A 19,155-nucleotide genomic window follows, 5' to 3' on the forward strand; every position below is an offset into this window, starting at 1 on the left:
TACAGGTCGAAAATCACTTTTCATATATCATCTCATTCAGAGAGGGACAACTTTATAATTTTTAAAGTTTATTTTATTTTGAGAGAAACAGAGACAGTACAAGTGGGACAGGAACAGGGAGAGACAGTCCCAAGCAGGCTCTGCACTGATGGTGCAGACTGATGTGGGGCTTGAACCCATGAACCGTGAGATCATGAGCCAACGCCAAGGGGCAGATGCTTAACCGACTGGGCCACCCAAGAGCCCCTGAGGAGGACAACTTTAAAGATGAACAAATGGAGATTCAGAAAGGTTGACTGACTTGACCAAGGTCATAAAGCTAATAAGAGAACCTAGGTTCAACCCAAGCTGTCCCAGTGAAGACCAGTTCTCATTAGTCCTTTATCTTACACTTCAATATCTTCAAAGTGACACTAGTAGATCAATTTACTGTTTTCCTGTTCTCCAAGAAACTGTAACTGTCAAAAAGCTTCAGTGAAATGAAGATGAAAAGTAGGTATTTTGCAACTGGGAGAGAAAGACAGCCTGAGAATAGAGCAATGACCACCAGGCTTGTGCAGTACTAGGCTTCATATTCCTGGCTCCAGAAGGCACTATCTGTAAGGTATCGGTGAAATTCAGAAGAAAAAAGTAAAAACAAAACAAAAAAAATCTTAAGACTAAAAAGTCTATTCCCCATCCTTCCTTTTCTCCAATTTTGCAGAAACTTGGATGAAGGTATTAGATCAAAAGAATGAGTTGGGACGCCTGGGTGGCTCAGTCGTTAAGCATCTGACTTCGGCTCAGGTCATGATCTCATGGTTTGTGAGTTTGAGCCACGCGTGGGTCTCTGTGCTGACATCTCAGAGCCTGGAGCCTGCTTCGGATTCTGTGTCTCCCTCTCTCTCTGCCCCTCCCCCACTTGTGCTCTGTCTCTATCAAAAATAAATAAATGTAAAAAAAAAAAAAAAAAAAAAAAAAAGAATGAGTAAAAAGCTATGGGCTTTGTTTTGAAGTCTGGAAAAGGCCCTAGAAGCAAATGGAAAAGGAGAAGAGGAGGAAAACAGAAACGCAATTCAATTTAGAAACTCAGAAAAAAAGAAGATGCAAAGAGCAAAAAAGAATTGGTGGATTTCTGGGGCGCCTGGGTGGCTCAGTTGGTTAGGTGTCCGACATTGGCTCGGGTCATGATCTCACAGTTTGTGGGTTTGAGCCCCATGTTGGGCTCTGTGCTGACAGCCCAGAGCCTGGAGCCTGCTTCAGATTCTGTCTCGCTCTCACTGTCTCTCTCCCCTGCTCATACTCTATCTTGCTCTCTCTCAAAAACAAAAACAAAACAAAAATTAAAAGAAATGGTGGATTTCTACTTTAAGCACTGGTAATTTTGATATTCTATCAATGTAACAACTTGAGAGAAAGCAAGTACTCAAGAAGAAGTCAGTGCTTATGATGAAAAACAAGGGTGAGGGGCGCCTGGGTGGCGCAGTCGGTTAAGCGTCCAACTTCAGCCAGGTCACGATCTCGCGGTCCGTGAGTTCGAGCCCCGCGTCAGGCTCTGGGCTGATGGCTCGGAGCCTGGAGCCTGTTTCCGATTCTGTGTCTCCCTCTCTCTCTGCCCCTCCCCCGTTCATGCTCTGTCTCTCTCTGTCCCAAAAATAAACGTTGAAAAAAAAAATTTTTTTTAAAAGAAAAACAAGGGTGAAGCAGCCTCTGTAAATCAAACCATCCTTGAACAAAATTCTGGCTGGGCCAAAGAATAAAGAATTTGTCCAATAAGTGTTTTCATATTTGGCTAAAGAAGGGCACTTCACCATAAGTACATATTTAGTTACTTCCTTAGGCACTATTTTTTTTCCCTATTTTACCTCAATTCAATTTAAAATGATGTAGATAATTTGCATCTGTCACTGAAAGTCAAACATTTTCTTCTTCCAGAAAAACAGGTGTTCTAAGGAATTCATAAGCGCAAAAACAATCATCAGTCAGATTGATAGGAAAGACACCAAAATGACAGCTACCTTGTTTAAGTCCTGAAGCTCTAAGCATTACATTTTACTGATATTTTCTGATCAACATTCTCCTTCCATAACCTGTCTACTGTGCAAAGAAAAAAAAAGGCATAGAATCCTTTCTTTTAACAGAAATCATAAATCAGTGATAGCCAATAAATAGCTATGCCAACATTCAAAGACAGGGTGTTGGGGCGCCTGGCTGGCTCAGTGAGTGGAGTGTGTGACTCTTGATCTAGGGGTTGTGAGTTCAAGCTCCACATTTGGTGTGGACATTACTTTAAAAATAAAAATACACAGAGCATGCTAATCAAACATTCAAGTATAAAAATTTATTAACCCATGGGTTCTTTCACAAGAGAAAAATAATTATGCATATAGGCTAAATAGTATGGAAGGCACAAAAATTAAAACAGCTGATCTACTTTCTCTTTCTCAAAAATAAACTTAAAAAAAAAGGGGGGGAGGGCAGAGGTGCCTGGATGGCTCAGTCAGTTAAGTGTCCAACTCTTGATCTCAACTTAGGTCATGATCTCACAATCGTGAGAAGGAACCCCACAGCGGGCTTAGCGCAGAGACTGGAGCCTGCATGGGATTCTCTCGCTCTCTCAAAATTAAATTAAAAATAATGATAACAGCTGATGTAATAGGGTACCACAGATTATTGTGAAAGCATTAAAAGTATCACTTATTCCAAGTTAGCAATTATAGGCTAAAAAAATATATTTCTTTGCATCTTAAGTTCTCTGATAGGCAGACTGGATGAGGGGTATCTGGCTGGCTCAGTCAGTAAAGCACGTGACATTTCATTCGTTCATTTAGAAAGAGAGAGAGCCTGTGCACAAGCCAGGGAAGGGCACAGAGAGAGGGAGACAGAATCCCAAGCAGGCTGCACTCTGTCAGTGCAGAGCCTATGTGGTGCTTGAACTCACATACTGTGGGATCATGACCTGAGCCAAAATCAAGAGCCAGACATTTAACCAAGTGAGCCACCCAGGCACCCTGAGCATGTGACTCTTGATCTCAGGGTTGTGAGTTCAAGCCCCACATTGGACACGGAGCCTACTTAAAAAAATAATAATAAATTTAAAAACTTTTAAATATATTATAATAAAATAAAAATATTTGAATACCTAAAGGAATTCAAGCTTTAAAATAAAAGCTATAAAATAAATAAATTTGTTTTTTTTTAAACTAAAAACAGAAAATAAAATTATTACTACCTTCAATGCCAACCAATTCTATCACTGGTCTTTAATCAAAAGACAACCTAACACTGGCAGAAAACAGCGACTTTATAAAATAAACACTCTTTTCCTTAAGGAATTAAAGGAAGATAATACATCTAAGTATATCTATCCTATTCTACTCAAATTCTCACAGCCCTCATCAAATATTTAAGGATAAGGAAAATATCTGTTTATAGACTCAAAGCAAAATTTCTTGGGACTAACCAACTATTCAATGGCCTCAAGCTGAGCCTCACTTATTCTAGGCTGAAAATTCCTCATTGTACACACCCACCCTCCAATCTTTGCTTGGTTACATTCTTTCTTAGTATGAAAGATTACTGGAGAGCTAATGTGACTCATAATTGCCTAACTCCAAAATGTCAATAATACGTGAAAACTTTTAAATAGGTTGCTTTGCTATAGTTACCTTCTAGAGAAAACAGGATAAACTCAGTGTACCTGATTTCCCTAGAATTTCTCCAGACCACAAGAAAGATACTTATGTAAAATGAAGTTTTACACTACCCATTTTTAATTCAAAACAAAAACAAAAACAAAAGTTCTAACTGCTGAAAAATTTTGAAACTTTTGTCATAGCTGAACGGAATTCTCAAAAGATGTATGTTTCAGGTACTGTGAATTTTGGAGACTGAGGATTACCGGTTGGTTTATAGGTAGGTCTATAGGTTTATAGATTATAGATTTATAACATAGATTGTAAGTCTTTAACTCCCCTTACACAATACAATTTTCCTATCCATGGAATTGGCCCTGATTACATTAAATGATTGGTCATTGTAATTAAATCTCAGTAAGTGTTTCTTAAAAAGCTCACATAAATCAATAGTTTTTTCATTTACTTTATACTATTAGAGGCAGTAGACAGCAGAAGGACAAGGACCAGCTTAGGAGTCAGACACACCCAAGTTCAAATCCTGGCTCTACTTCGATCAAGCTGTATGACCAAATGTCAGTTACTTATTCTACCGAAATCTCAGATCCTTCTTAAGCAAAATGAGAATAAATCCCTCTCTGAGTTGTGGGCATTATACTCAATACTATATGTAAAGTCTTTAGCTTAATGTCTTGCTTATAGCAAATCATCAATTGCTTCTGATCAATTGCTTTCTGATGACCCTTTATGCTGCAGTGACCTCAGTTAGGTGTTTTTTTGCCACACTCCCTCAACTGTACCCACCTTTTAACTGTGTATTATCTGTACACACAAAAGGAAACACTAAAGAGCTATTTCATAAAAATCTTTTAAATAATATGGACTTCTTTTTCTAACTTTCTATTATCTCATCTTATATTCTTTGAAGAAAGTAATATTAATTAACCCCACTAGCTGAACGTAGGTATCACTTTATGATCAATCTTGATCACACTTAAACTAATGACCCAAGACATCTGTATTCCCTTACCATAAAGATTGCAATAGTCAAGAGTGAACATTAGTATTCAAAACAGGAGTACATTTTAATTAAAGGCAATAACTCCCTTTAATTCTTTTAAAGCTATGATCAGGCTGGGGCACCTGGATGGCTCAGTTGGTTAAGCATCTGACTTTGGTTCAGGTCATGATCTCACAGCTTGTGGGTTCAAGCCCTGCGTCGGGCTCTGTGCTGACCGCTCAGAGCCTGGAGCCTGCTTCAGATTCTGTATCTCCCTCTCTCTCTGCCCTCCCCTGTTCGTGCTTGTGTCTCAATCTCTCTCAAATAAATAAATAAACATTAAAAAAAAAATTTACAGCTATGTTCAGGCTACATGAGCAAAAACTTGTAAAGGCTTAGCAACAACACACAGAATCTGTTGAAGAGATTTTATCTGCCATTAGCCGAGGTGAGAAGAGAGAGGGGATGTCTCTGTCCCCTATGATCAGACTTCACCATATTCCCTACAGGAAAAAGCCAATTGTTCTGTTGCTTCTAGAGCTGGCTATTTCCTGATAAGCTTAGACCAACTCTGGACAAGTATACATCAGAAAAAGAAAAACATTAGGATGAACTTTAGATAAATAGATTTAAGCAGTAAAACACAGGCTTCAGAGTCAGATAGATGTGGGCTCAATCCTGACTTTGTCATTTCCTAGTTGAGTAGCCTTGGGCAATTTCTTAACAGCTTTCAAATCTATAATTTGAAAATAAAATTTATGACTGTTTCAAGGATTACATGAGAATAATATATATTAGGTAGATAACAATGTCTGGTATAAATAAACACTTGCTTCTCCATCATGACTGATGGGCATACCACAACCCCCTCCCTAATGACCTGAAATAGTGACAATCCCTTCCAGTAAAGGCTAAATATCAGACCTGGGCCTTTCCCAACAGTGTCTCAAAGGGATTAATTTGGGAAACTGCACATCATATTCTCCTTGTGACAATTCTTAATGCACATTAGGATATTAAAAGCTCAGAAAATTCTTACAGTAAAAAAGTCTATTTGATTTTATTTAACTTGGTGTTTTCTAAATTTATCTGACCCTTTGTTTTTCACAGTAACTACTCCACTTTGCATCTTGAAAAATGCTACTCCAGCAAACAAGCCTATGAAAATTGCTAAAGTGGGGGGGGGGGGGTGTTGGGGAGGAAATGTGGAAAAAGATATCAAAATATTCCACAATACTTCATCCTTTTCCAGGTTACAAAAAATTTCCAAAAACCCTTAAAGAATATGTTTTCTGCCCCAAATGTGTTTTGAAGGCCCATAAAATGACCATTTTCAACCCTTTTGGTCTCAGAAATGCTTCACACTCTTAAAAATTATTAAGGATGCAGAAATGGGGATTACAAAGAAGCACAGGAAACTTCTGTGGGTGATGGATATGTTCATTTTCTTGAAGAAACAGATGGTATGATGGTTAAATTTTATGTATCACCTTGGCTAGGCGATGGTACCTAGTTTTTTTTTTTTTTTGGTGAAACACTAATCTAGATGTTACTGTGAAAGTATTTTGCGGATATGATTAATATCTATAACTGGCTGACTTTAAGAACATTACTCTTGATAACAAGGGGGGAGGGTTGCACCATCAAATCAGTTGAAGACTTTAAGAGCAGAAACAGATTTCCTAGAGAAAAAGGAATTCTGCCTTAAGACTCTAACAGAAATCCTGCCTGAGTTTCCTAAGAAATCTTACTAACTGACCCTACAAATTTCCAAGTCCAGACCATGACATCAACTCCTGCCTGAGTTTCCAGCCTGCTGGACTGCCCTACACACTTTAAACTTGCCAGTAAACATATTTCAAATTTAGTTTTTTTAATTATTATTATTTGGGGGGGGCACCTGGGTGGCTCAGTCGGTTAAGCTTCTGACTTCAGTTCATGATCTCACAATTGGTGAGTTCAAGCCCCTATCAGCACAAAGCCTGCTTCAGATCCTCTGTCCCCCCTCTCTCTTTGCCCCTCCCCTGCTCGTGCTCTCTCTCAAAAATAAACATTAAAAAAACAAAACCTTTTAAAAATTATTTTTATTTGAGAGAGAGAGAGAGGGCAGAGGGAAAGAGAATCTCAAGCAGGGTCCACACTCAGTGTAGAGCCTGACATGAGGCTCGATCCCACGCCCCTGGGATCATGACCTGAGGCGAAATCAAGAGTCAGAGGCTCAACTGACTGAGCCACCGAAGCACCCCATCAAATTTATTAAACTGTATACTTTGCATATGTGTAGTTTATTATGTGTCAATTATATCTCAAAAATTACTGAGAATCTCAAAGCACTTTTATTTATGTGGTTCTTTTTGTTGATATCTACTGAATTAGAAAATAGCAGAGAAGGGGTATCTGGGTGGCTCAGTCAGTTAAGCATCCAACTTCAGTTCAGGTCATGATCTCAGTTTGTGGGTTCAAGCCCTGCTTTAGGCTCTGTGCTGACAGCTCAGAGCCTGAAGCCTGCTTCTGTGTTTCCCTCTCTGTCCCTCCCCTGCCTGCACTCTGTCTTTCTCTCTCTCAAAAATAAATATTAAAAAAAAAAACAAAAAGAAAAGAGAAATTCTTAAAATATTTAATACATGTAATATATTAATATATATTTTATCTATTGATGTATACACTTTTTAGTTTGAAAATAAAAGCTATATTTTCTAAAACAAAATGGTGAGAAGAGTGGTAGTTTTAAATATTTTTGGAAATCTCTTTAATATCTGGCTTAAAAGAAGACAACTGGATTTTCACATCTGCTTTAGCATTCAATATGTTGCAATATGTTGCTTGGCTGAAGTATATAAAGAAAATCTGGCCTCCATAAAATACATGGTTAGAACACATATTTATAGTATTTAATAGCTCTTCAGGCCCATTCTTTGATAACACACCAAAATTTGACAAGTTGTAGTTTCTTAAAGCTCAGTGGCAATGTAGCATCTGCAACTACACCAACAAACTTTCAAATAGTGATTCATTAAAATCTATTACTCAATTTTGAATTCTGAATGGACCTTTCACCTATACATTGTCCTATCACACGTTGGTCTTCAGAAAATATTGATCTACAGACTCATGCAGATGTTCCAAATGTTGACATATTTCATTATATAATATTTTAAAAATCGTATTAATATCAGCAATTAATATAATCAGAAAAGTCTAAATATGGGGAAATTTCAACTTCTGGTAAGACACAACTTTTCCAGAGTTCTAACTTTTGCTTGAAAGTTCAAATTTTATCATCACCAACAAATGTCAGTCGTTTTTCTTGAAGTGACAAGCTTCCTTCATCCATTTTCTAAGAAATGTCTGCCAAGTTCCCAAATCTGAATAACCATAATTTTTCCTTCAATTATTTTTTCAAAAATAAAAATGATTTTTCTGATTTGTGGTTGCCAGAAAGGGGGGTGGGGGGAGGGAGGGCGTAGGTGGGCAAAATGTATGAAACTGGTCAAAAGTTACAAACCTCCAGTTATAAAATAAGTCACTGGGATATAACGTACAGGATGGTGACTGTAGTTAACAGTACTGTACTGTATATATGAAAGTTGCTAAGAGTAGATCTTAAAAGTTCTCATCACAAGAAAAAAAAAACTGTAATATGTGTGGTGATGGAGGTTAACTAGATGACTGGTGATCATTTCACGGTATTAACAAACATCGAATCATGTACAGCTGAAACTAACACTGTATATCACCATATTGCAAAAAAGATTTTTGACTGAAGGGCACCTGGGTGGCTCAGTCGGTTAAGCATCTGACTTCGGCCCAGGTCATGATCTCATGGTTTGTGGGTTCAAGCCCCACATGGGGCTCTGTGCTGACAAAGCCTGCTTTGGATTCTGTGCCTCCCTCTCTCTCTGCCCCTCCCCTGCTCACATTCTCTCTCTCAAAAATTAAAATAAACATTAAACATTTTTAAAAAAAAATTATTTTGAATGAGAGCACAAAACTTAAGAATTTTAAAAATCGTTAGTGTTTTCTGTATAAAAAAGCAGCTAGTTTGTCTCACAAATATTTGTCTCAAAACCACCATCCAAATTCAGTATGTGACAGGAGTGCTGTTTTGTCACACATGCACTTCAATGTCAAAATTGACTAAAAAACAATACTCTTTGTTGCACTTCCTGTAGTAAGACTTTTTTTTTTTCTTTTTCATTGCAACCACACAGTGGAGAAGATTGCAGTGACCACTGGCACGGTTTGGTGCCATTTGCCTGTCTTGATCCCACGGGTCCCCTTCAAGAGTCTCAGGGACCCCCACAGAATAAACCCTGAGAGCTGCTTCTCTAAATACTGTGGAAGGGAGAAGAACCTTGAATAGAAATGGAGCGCTAAGGAAATTGCTTCAAAGCTGCATTTGCATAGCAGGTTCCTCTTTACTTACACTTATTAAAGGGATAAATGTATAGGTAACTGAATACCAATCAGTGAAATTTACATACTATTCTGATTATCACAGTCTACATACTATGGGCTCATCATTAAGTGGTGTCATAACCAAATTTCTAGAGTACATTCTAAAAACTGAATGTAATGTATAATATTTTCTTCAATGTAAAACTAAGCAGAAATAGTTAATAAGTTTTAAAATGGCCCACTTTCAGGGACACCTGACTGGCTTAGTCAGTGGAACAGATGACTCTTAATCTTGGGGTTGTGAGTTCAAGGCCCACGTTGGGCAAGGAGCCTACTAAAAAAAAAAAAAAAAAAAAAAAAAAAAAGGCTCACTTTCAGTTTAAAAACTGCTAAATAATGAAGTGTAGTCATTTGACTTATGATGCCAGAAAATCATAATCAAGTAAAATTTACCACATACAATATTTGGACAAATGTTTATAATCACTGTACCTTCTGAGTTTAACATTTAGGCCCCTGAAAGATACGCTGGGAGAGAATACAAATATTCAAAATGCAATACCTATTAACAATTCTTCAACAAAAATACTGTTCTCTGATGGAATCAGGAAGACTGTCAACAACAGAACCTCCCCCTCCACCAAAAAAAGAAAGCTGACTTAGGAACTGTTTAAAGCCAAGTTGAGTGTGTATTAACATTTATGGGGCGGAGGGGGATAAACATTTTTAGCAACACTTCATTTCTATTTATGGAATCATATATCCTAGTAACCCATGTTATAAAATTACATTTCAAACCATACATTTTAAACTGTATAATACCAAAGCGAAAATAAACAAGTCAACTTACTCGATCCGCTAATCCTCCAGGAACTATTGTCCTCACAACCACACCACTCGATTTTCCTCCAACTATTCCAAAACCTAATCCAGAGCCATCATTAATGAGCTCAACATCTTCAATATGGCCCCAATGAACCTACAAATTAATAGCAAATAAAAGCCACAGTGTTAGCGAGACATAGATGCTTAGCTTCCCGATAATTACTGAAGTAACAGATATACCACAAATTGAACATTCATACAAGTAATTAAGGCAACTCTCTAAAGGCTAGGAGATAAAGATGATCATATGGTCCCTGCTCTTGAGAATCTTATAATCCAGTAGAGAGATAATCTAAAACACAAATAATTAAAATGGGAAAGAATATCAAATCTAACAGGATAGAGACATGTAGCTCTAAGAGGACAGAGACATGTCTCATTCTCTAGTCTATACCCAATATCTAGAACAATGCCCAGCCCACAGGAGGAACCAATAAATATATGTCTACCTGAACTGAAAGAGAACCTCAAATATTATAAAGGTTGGCAGGAGAAAGATAGGGGAGGGAGAGACAGGAGGTCAAATCCAATGAAGAATTACAGAAACCTTCAAGAAAAAGGTAGCATTTTAGTTGCACTATGGAGAAAAAATACATTGAAGCAAAAGGGAAATGTAAGAGCAAAGATGGACCAGGTAACAGAATGAGTCAAAGATGTGGTCAAAAGATTGGATTAAGTTGGGGAACCTGGGTGGCTCAGTTGGTTGGGTGGCTGACTCTTGATTTTGGCTCAAGTCACAAGGTTCAGGAGACTGAGCCTCGTATTGGGCTCTGTGCTGCCAGCACAGAGCCTGCTTGGGATTCTCTGTCTGTCTGTCTGTCTCTCTCTCTCTGTCCCTCCCCCAGCACATGCTCTCTCTCCCTGAAAATAAAACAAAACATTTTAGAACAAGATTGGATTGGGGCGTGTGGGTGGCTCAGTTGGTTGAGCTTCCGGCTTCAGCTCAGGTCATGATCTCATGGTCCGTGAGTTCAAGCCCCACGTCAGCTGTGCTGACAGCTCAGAGCCTGGAGCCTGCTTTGCATTCTGTGTCTCCCTCTCTCTCTCTCTGCACCTCCCCCCACTCACCCTTTCTCTCTCTCAAAAATGAATACATGTTAAAAAAAATTTTTTTAAAAAGATTGGATTTACTTCACTGGATTAGCAGAAGGAATAACTGAAAGTTTTAGAAAGGGGAGCACAAGAACAAAGCAGTGATTTAGGAAGATTAATTGGGCAGCAATGTGAACAATGAAATGCTGAGAAGGACATAAAGAGACTAATTAAGCAGACCTTATGAGGGAAAGGAAAGGTAGGCCCCCACTGAAGATGTTAGCAATAGGACTGTCCAAAACAGAGAGACCTACGCATTTTCCCTGTAAGTAGCAGGTTCCCACCAGAAATGTGCATTAAATTCACATAATCTAAGCAGAACCAAATCTTCCATCTCAAGTTCAGCAGGGTACACTTACTGGTTCTATTATTACACTAAGTTGGAAAGTTACTGTGCAATGTTAAAATGATCAGGAATTGGGGCGCCTGGGTGGCTCAGTCGGTTGAGCGTCTGACTTCAGCTCAAGTCATGATCTCGCAGTTGACGAGTTCGAGCCCCACGTCGGGCTCTGTGCTGACAGCTCAGAGCCTGGAGCCTGCTTCGGATTCTGTGTCTCCCTCTCTCTCTCTGCCCCTCCCCCGCTCATGCTCTTTCTCTGCCTCAAAAATAAAGATAAACGTTTAAAAAAAATTTTTTTTTAAATGATCAGGAATATTGGGACACTTAATAAATTCACGTCTAGAACACTACCCAGTATCTGCGGAGTAAAAAGATTTGCTAAAATACACCTGAATTAATGATCACAGCTAATACTCGTAGACTGTAAATTCTGTACCAAGCACCATGCTTAGCTCTTCACACGCATTCTCATTTAATCTGCACATTTAATCTCTCTGTGAAGTGGACGCTGTTACTAGTTTCAAGTAAAAGAAGAAACTGAGGTGTGGGGGGAGTCAAGAAACCTGCCTGATAGGACACAGCTAGAAAGTGGAAGAACTGGACTCGAACCCACCTTAGCCTGGCTCTGGCGCCCTTGTTCTTACCCACTGTGCAAAGCATTTTCCCACTTTGTACATTCTATTTATTATGTAAATTGTGCTGTATTAATATCACTGATTGCAAGAGGGAAAATGTCTACACATTAATTTGTGTTGTGACCTTGTCCTGTACCCAGATGGTCTATTTTTTCTTTTGTCCCAGTGAATGAAAATTAATCAGCTAGCACTTAGTGTTATAAGAAAATAAGATTTATTAGCCTGCATTCTGAAGATGGAGGCCAAAATCCGTAAAATGTTATAAACCAAGTTTAAAGATTTCCAAGAGACTTTTACTTTTATTCTTTTAAATTGCTCAGTAGACATGCTTACGTGAAAAGGAAAACTTCTGTAATTTTGCAGTATAAATAATCTAATCATAAACATCCCATCTAACTTACAAAAATTTTTTTCAATAATAATTTTCAATATTTTTGGAATAAAATAACTAAATCTTACTTAAGATACTTAATAGTAAATCTCTAATAAAACTCTCAGCTTAATTAAGGAACTCCCTACAGCACCAAGGAACACGAGACTCTTTCCCTCACCAAATAAGTTAAACATAATACTACAATTCATCCTCTATGTTAACTGATAATCTTAAATGAGGAGAATCATAGGATGTTGAAAAAACAGAATATCTTGTTTAATATGCTAATGCTATATTTAGAGATGATCTTTCTCAAAGTATGACAAGTAAAATGACACCTTCTAAATGTCTTTACACTTATTAAAATCAGTGGCATAATTCAAAACTGAGTTATTTTTCCAAGTTTGCAACTCACTGTTTCCGGCACAGTTGTATCAGTTAGACTGGTGGACATACTGCTCTTCATGTGGCCTGGTTCCCTGGCCACGACCAGACGCAAAGATCCAGTGGTTTGTTGCAATAATGCAATTGCTTGCTGATGGGAAATGTTCTGATCCAGCGGTGTGTGATTAATAGCCAATATTTGGTCATTTTCCCTTAATCTTTGATCCCTTAATAAGAAAATTTTGTTGTAATATAATAGCATCATTTAAAAAAATCTATTCAAGTGAAGCAGTTTATTTCTTATGGCACTATTTCACTTAGTACAATTACTCAAATAATTATATAACAGAGCTCTTCAGAGTGCTTTTCAGAAAAGCACTTATTAGCTAATTAACCAATTAAGTGGTGCATCCCTGAACATGTGTGCATGCACATGTATGGATGTATGCGTGTGTCCGTGCACCCACACGCACATACACACACACACACACACACACACACACACACACACTTTAAAAACCATTTGGGGTGGGGGGGTGCCTGGCTGGCTCAGTTGGTAGAGCGTGCAACTCTTGATGTCAGAGTCCTTAGTTCAAGCCCCACTTTGAGCGTGGAGATAGATAGATAGATGGATAGATAGACAGATAGATAGATAGATAGACAGACAGACAGATAGATAAAAACATTTGGCTAGAAAAATAAGCAGAAGCAATGTATGGAGCCCCACTACCAAGTTTTGCAAGTAAAACACTGCCCCCATTATCGCAAGAACTGTATCCTTCTGAACCCCTTCCAATCTGACTTCAACATATATCACACTGGGGTAACTATATCCTCAAATTCACCAATAACTTCCTCTCTAGCAGAGTCATCCTATCTCCATCGTCCCTTGCTTTTCTGACACTTGTCAATAATTAGGCCCCACTCTCCTTGAAAATCAGCAGACATTACTTCTAAATCTGTTATCTAAGCCCTTTTCTGTCGCAATCACCAACTGCCCAACTGCTAACCAAGGTAAAAGGAAAACAAAACAAAAAAAAGAACTGTTTTTAAAAGAATTTAGCAAAACCTGGGGCGCCTGGGAGGCTTAGTCGGTTGAATGTTCGACTGTGGCTCAGGTCATGGCCTCATGGTTCGTGGGTTCAAGCCCTGCGTTGGGCTCTGTGCCAACAGCTCCGAGCCTGGAGCCTGCTTCAGATACTGTGTCTCCCTCTCTCTCTGCCCCTCCCCTTCTCATGCTCTGTCTCTTTTTTATGTTTAAATAAACAACAAAAAAAAGAATTTAGCAAATCTTAAGAAAAAAATACCTCTATTATAGTTAATATTTACTAAGCACTTGTCATTTAGCCAGGTACTGCACAAGATGCTTCACAAGCATGATCTCATTTACTCCTCACAATCACCTCTTAAAAGTACTCAGGCAGAATTTGGTAACTTCTGAGCTCAAGGACACAGTATAAACTTGGTTTGTATTCAAAGGCCTGTACATTTGGTCCCCAAGCACTCCTTCCAACTTGGCTTCCTTCCTGCATAAACCCCTTTTCCAACTATTCTGATCTATTCTTCCCCACTCAAACACGCCTGGCATTTCCCACTCTCATGTAGATGGTTCCCTGCATCTTTACTGTCCTCTGACTTACTTGGCCAAAATCAATCCACCTTCCGTGATCCAGCTGTCTGTCTGTCTCTGTCTGTCCGTCTGTCTGTCTGTCTCTCTCTCTCTCTCCCCCCCACCCTCCCCATCACTTACCTCATTATCACAATGATCTAAACCACTCATTTACCACTCACTGAGTATTCATTTATATTAAATATGCTGTAGACAGAGCTAGGTAAATCCTTTAAAATTCTAAGTTTTCTGAGGACACTCATGTTTTAGATTCTCCTGTAAAACTAGCAAGATCAGAGGAGCATGCAATTCTTGATCTCAGGGTTGTGAGTTTGAGCCCCATGTCGGGTGTAGAGATTACTAAATAAATAAAAACTTAAAAAAAAGAAACTAACAAGTTAGATATTGAAATATCTATTTTTGATGTCGAAATTTTGGATGGCTCTCATGATAAATCAGGTACCATTAAAAACGTTGCTTATATAGGAGTGCCTGGGTGGCTCAGTTGGCTGAGCGTCTGACTCTTGGTTTTGGCTCAGGTCATGACCTCACAGTTCATTAGTTCGAGCCCCAGGTCAGGTTCTGTGCTGACAGTGCAGAGCCTGTTTGGCGTTCTCTGTCTTTCTCTCCCTCTCTCTCTGCTGTGTTCTCTCTCTCTCAGAATAAACTTTTTAAAAAAATGTTGCTTATATGTCCTTTTATTAATATTAGGAAAGGCTTGTGTTAAGAGATAAAAATAAGATTAAAAATTGTATATGTTCCATGACCTTGTCTTTATAAAAAGAAACCATTCTAAGGTATTTCCTAGTTGTCTCAGGGTAGTCAAAGTCCTAGATGTTTGGGGGGAGGGGAAAGTAGTTTATTATATATTCTATAATTTTCTATTATATACATGTATTACTTTCATAATTTTGAAATATACATATATTAAATTGAGAATGTTGCTTGTGAACCTTTCCCAAGTCTGAAAGAAACAGTTATTTTAAAATGTGACCACTATAGGACAATACCAGATCACTTCCATTTTCCCATCTCCAATGTCCTCCTTTCTGACTTCTTCACCTAAATTCCTATTCACAGTTTGTTCGTTAAGGAAAATTTCTTAATTAATCCCAAATGAATGGATACTCTTGAGTCTTTTCAACCCTGATGTAACTGATTTTGTGTAAGTTCTTAATTTACTCACATTCAAATCTTCTATTTTCTGGAAATCAACCTATATTAATCTACCTTCCCCCTACCCAATAGACTGCCAAGACACTGAGTTTCTTTCCAGTTAGTAACTGCTCGGGGAATATACACTCAACCCCAGATAAACAAGTTGTAGAGAAGTGAAATCTCCTGGAAAATATGATTTTGATGCATTCTAAAGTTGAACAGAATTAGTTTTCCTGCTACTATAATTTAACTCCTCCATACTGTTTGTATATATTGAGTTCATATTTTTCACTCAAGAGGAGACCAATTCTTGTCTCTCCATTGCAACATTTGAAAATAATGGATTCCCATTATTTTGAGAGTCAAAATAGCACAGGTAGGTCTTAGGTAAGATCCTAAAATAGCACAGTTCTATGTGGAAAGTCCTCAGGAGAAAGGAAGAACCGATCATGAATACATTTCACATGACCTAGGAAGTCATGAATAACTGACCCCCACCTCTCTCCAGTCTCTTCTCATACTGTCTTGCACTAAATTCCTACACTAGATACACAGCAGCCTCACTCCAAGAATAGGAGCTGTGTTCCATCTCTCCATAGGACTACTGTCAAGACAGTCTCTTTATTCTTCTAACACCTTCTCCTCTTTGCAGACCCCACTGTCTCAAGTTTTCCGCCAAGCACTGTGGTCTCTGGAAAGTCACTTGACCACTTAGTCTTGGTAAAGGTTGTTTACATGCTGACACATCAAATTCCACTTTTTGGAAATGCTCACCTCACTCTGTAATTGCAGACTTCGTACAGAGCAACTCAGACACAGGACTGACCACAAAAAGTTTGCATAACATTGAAGATACACTAAACACTAGTGAACTGTACATTTTAGAACAGTGACATTTATATTATGTGAATTATATCCCAATAATTTTTAATTAAAAAAAAATAAAAATAAAAGTTGGGCCAATCAAAGTTAAATAGGCTTTTTGTCCAGGGACTTCAAAGCCTATGGTAAACTAATGGTAAGTGACCCAAGGCCCAGGCTCACCCGGGATTGTCTTAGGTTTGTCAGAATAGTCTTACTCTATACCTGCTGGCTCAGTGTCACTAACTGCATACCCTCTCAGTCCCAAAACTCTCCCAACATGGACAATAAATTATATGGTTACCCTAACTATGTATACCCAATCTCCAAGAACAGGATAGAATTTCTCAAATATATCTAACCATTGCTAAGGTTCCTCAGAAAATACTTGAGGAAATGTTGCATGAAATGGCAGAAGAAAAGCTGCAAAGTCATGGAAATCCATTATTTCTGAACTTTCAGTTAGAGAGACTAGAACTCATACCCCATGAATGCAGAATGTGAATTCAAAAATGTATTATTGGCTGAGAATTTTTTTTATAATAGTACCAGTACTGTTGCCATTACTCTAACAGGCGGTAGAATTGTGATGAATAACAGTGTACTCGTTAAATGAATAACAAAGGACCTGAATCATATAGAAACAAAATACAAGGCTTGCACATACCTCTTAAAAATAATTAAAAAAATATACTCAGCAATCAAAAAGAATGAAATCTTGCCATTTGCAACTACGTGGATGGAACTAGAGGATATTATGCTAAGCAAAATTAGTCAGAGAAAGACAAATATATGACTTCACTCATATGAGGACTTTATGACAGAACAGATGAACATAAGGAAAGGGAAGCAAAAATAATATAAAAACAGGAAGGGGGACAAAACATAAGAGACTCTTAAATATGGAGAACAGAGGGTTACTGGAGGGGTTGAGGGAGGGGAGATGGGCTTAATGGGTAAGGGGCATTAAGGAATCTATTCCTGAAATCATTGTTGCACTATATGCTAACTTTGATGTAAATGTTTAAAAAGTAATAATAAATAAAACAAAACAAACAATAACAATAATAATAATAATAATAAGGGGCACCTGGGTGGCTCAGTCAGTCAAGCATCTGACTTCAGCTCAGGTCATGAACTCACAGTTTGTGAGTTCGAGCCCCATGTCAGGCTCTGTGCTGACAGCTCAGAGCCTGGAGCCTGCTCTGGAATCTGTCTCATTCTCTCTCTGCCCCTCCCCTGCTCACGCTCTGTTTCTCTCTCTCACTCTCTCTCTCTCTCAAAAAGTAAATAAACATTAAAAAAAATTTTATTTTAATAATAAAATAGTACAATAGGGGGAATCACATAGATTTGAGGAAGCTTTTAATTGATAAGAGAAATAATCAACAGTGTGACATGACCACCAAAACAGCTGTTATAATCTTAAGATGCAAATTTCAGTATTTCCATCTTACTGATCAGACATAGCTAAAATGCCATGCTCAACTGTGGGAGAATGTGGTGGAATAGAGCACTAGCTTTGGAGACCGGCTGTCTTGGAATCCTATCACGGCTCGTGGTTCCAGCGCCAACAGCTCTGTGACTGCAGGTAAAGTGCTGAACCTCTCTGAAACCCAGCTTTCTCATCTATAAAACAGGGCAATGATACTACCAGCTGGATCGCTGCCACAAGTACATGGGAGAATATCTGCAAAAGGCCTGACGAATGCATAGGAAGAGAGCAAGTGTTAGCTGCTACCGTTAACTGTTTTCATTACTAGTTTCTTATTTGCTTTATAATAACATTTTCAGAATTATCAGAAAAAAATTAGCAAAACACAGAGGGAACGCCCTCCTCACCTGTCTGCTATACTCCCCGGCTGTACCTCCTTCACAAAGATATCAACTTCTCCCAGATTTTGACTTCTAAGGGCCACCACACTGAATCCCAGGCCTCCAGTTGAAGGTCGTTCTATCTCAATATATTCAATTTGGCGACCCTAATGAAGGGGGATTAAAAAAAAAAAAAAAAAAAGGAAAAGTCAATAAAGTATATTTAACCACCATACCCTTTCCAAAGAACTAAAATTGCTATTTTTGTGAATAACACAAAAAACAGCTTCTCTTAAGTCATCTCTATCCAAAAAATCTCAGAATTTCAGCAATAAATTATTTCTGGAAATGCTCTCACTTGGTTATTTTCAGTAGAACACGAGAGGGAATGTGCAGTATTCTGCAACCTCAGGGAATCGGAGAGGTATTTTCACACTTCATTCACGTTATGAGATGAAGCCCAAGCTGGATGAAAATTCCCGAGAAAAACATCTTTTTCCACAGTAAATTCTAGATTACTTTTTACACTGAATTTCTCTAAATTCTTTCCATGAAAAATACATTTTTCAATGAGGAAAGCAAAATAGATATCGAGAATGTGCTAGTGTTCAGCCGAAGTTAGAACCAGCTGCATTTTTTTAGGGTCTAATTTTTAATTTTATTGTGATGAATTAATATTCCACTTTATTAGGTTAACTCAAAATATTATGGAAAGGCCACCATTCAAATGGGTTCAACCTGTAACAAACACATATTTTATTGCTTTAGTTAATAACTACATTTATGACATGAGAACTTCATAAATGTAATCACATAACAAAAGCGTTACATTAGGGGCGCCTGGGTGGCTCAGTCAGTTAAGCATCTGACTTCGGCTCAGGTCATGATCTCATGGGTCCTGAGTTTGAGCCCCACGTCAGCTGTGCTGACATCTCAGAGCCTGGAGCCTGCTTAGGATTCTGTGTCTTCCTCTCTCTGCCCCTCCCCTGCT

The 19,155-nt window shown here is 38.3% G+C and overlaps 1 protein-coding gene across 2 annotated transcripts in view; it reads right to left on the minus strand.

Moving 5' to 3' along the window:
• The window catches only part of PATJ (PATJ crumbs cell polarity complex component), a 367,631-nt gene that overhangs the window by 329,710 nt on the left and 18,766 nt on the right, over positions 1-19,155 (minus strand). For both annotated transcript variants that reach the window (XM_047870413.1, XM_047870411.1), the window contains exons 5-7: positions 18,192-18,331; positions 12,753-12,948; positions 9,863-9,991 (exon numbers count right to left, since the gene is read on the minus strand). In XM_047870413.1, coding sequence (XP_047726369.1) covers positions 9,863-9,991; positions 12,753-12,948; positions 18,192-18,331 — 465 coding nt within the window. The remainder of the gene's footprint in view (positions 1-9,862; positions 9,992-12,752; positions 12,949-18,191; positions 18,332-19,155) is intronic.

The sequence above is a fragment of the Prionailurus viverrinus genome, chromosome C1 (assembly GCF_022837055.1).
Source record: "Prionailurus viverrinus isolate Anna chromosome C1, UM_Priviv_1.0, whole genome shotgun sequence".
Lineage (NCBI taxonomy): Eukaryota > Metazoa > Chordata > Mammalia > Carnivora > Felidae > Prionailurus > Prionailurus viverrinus.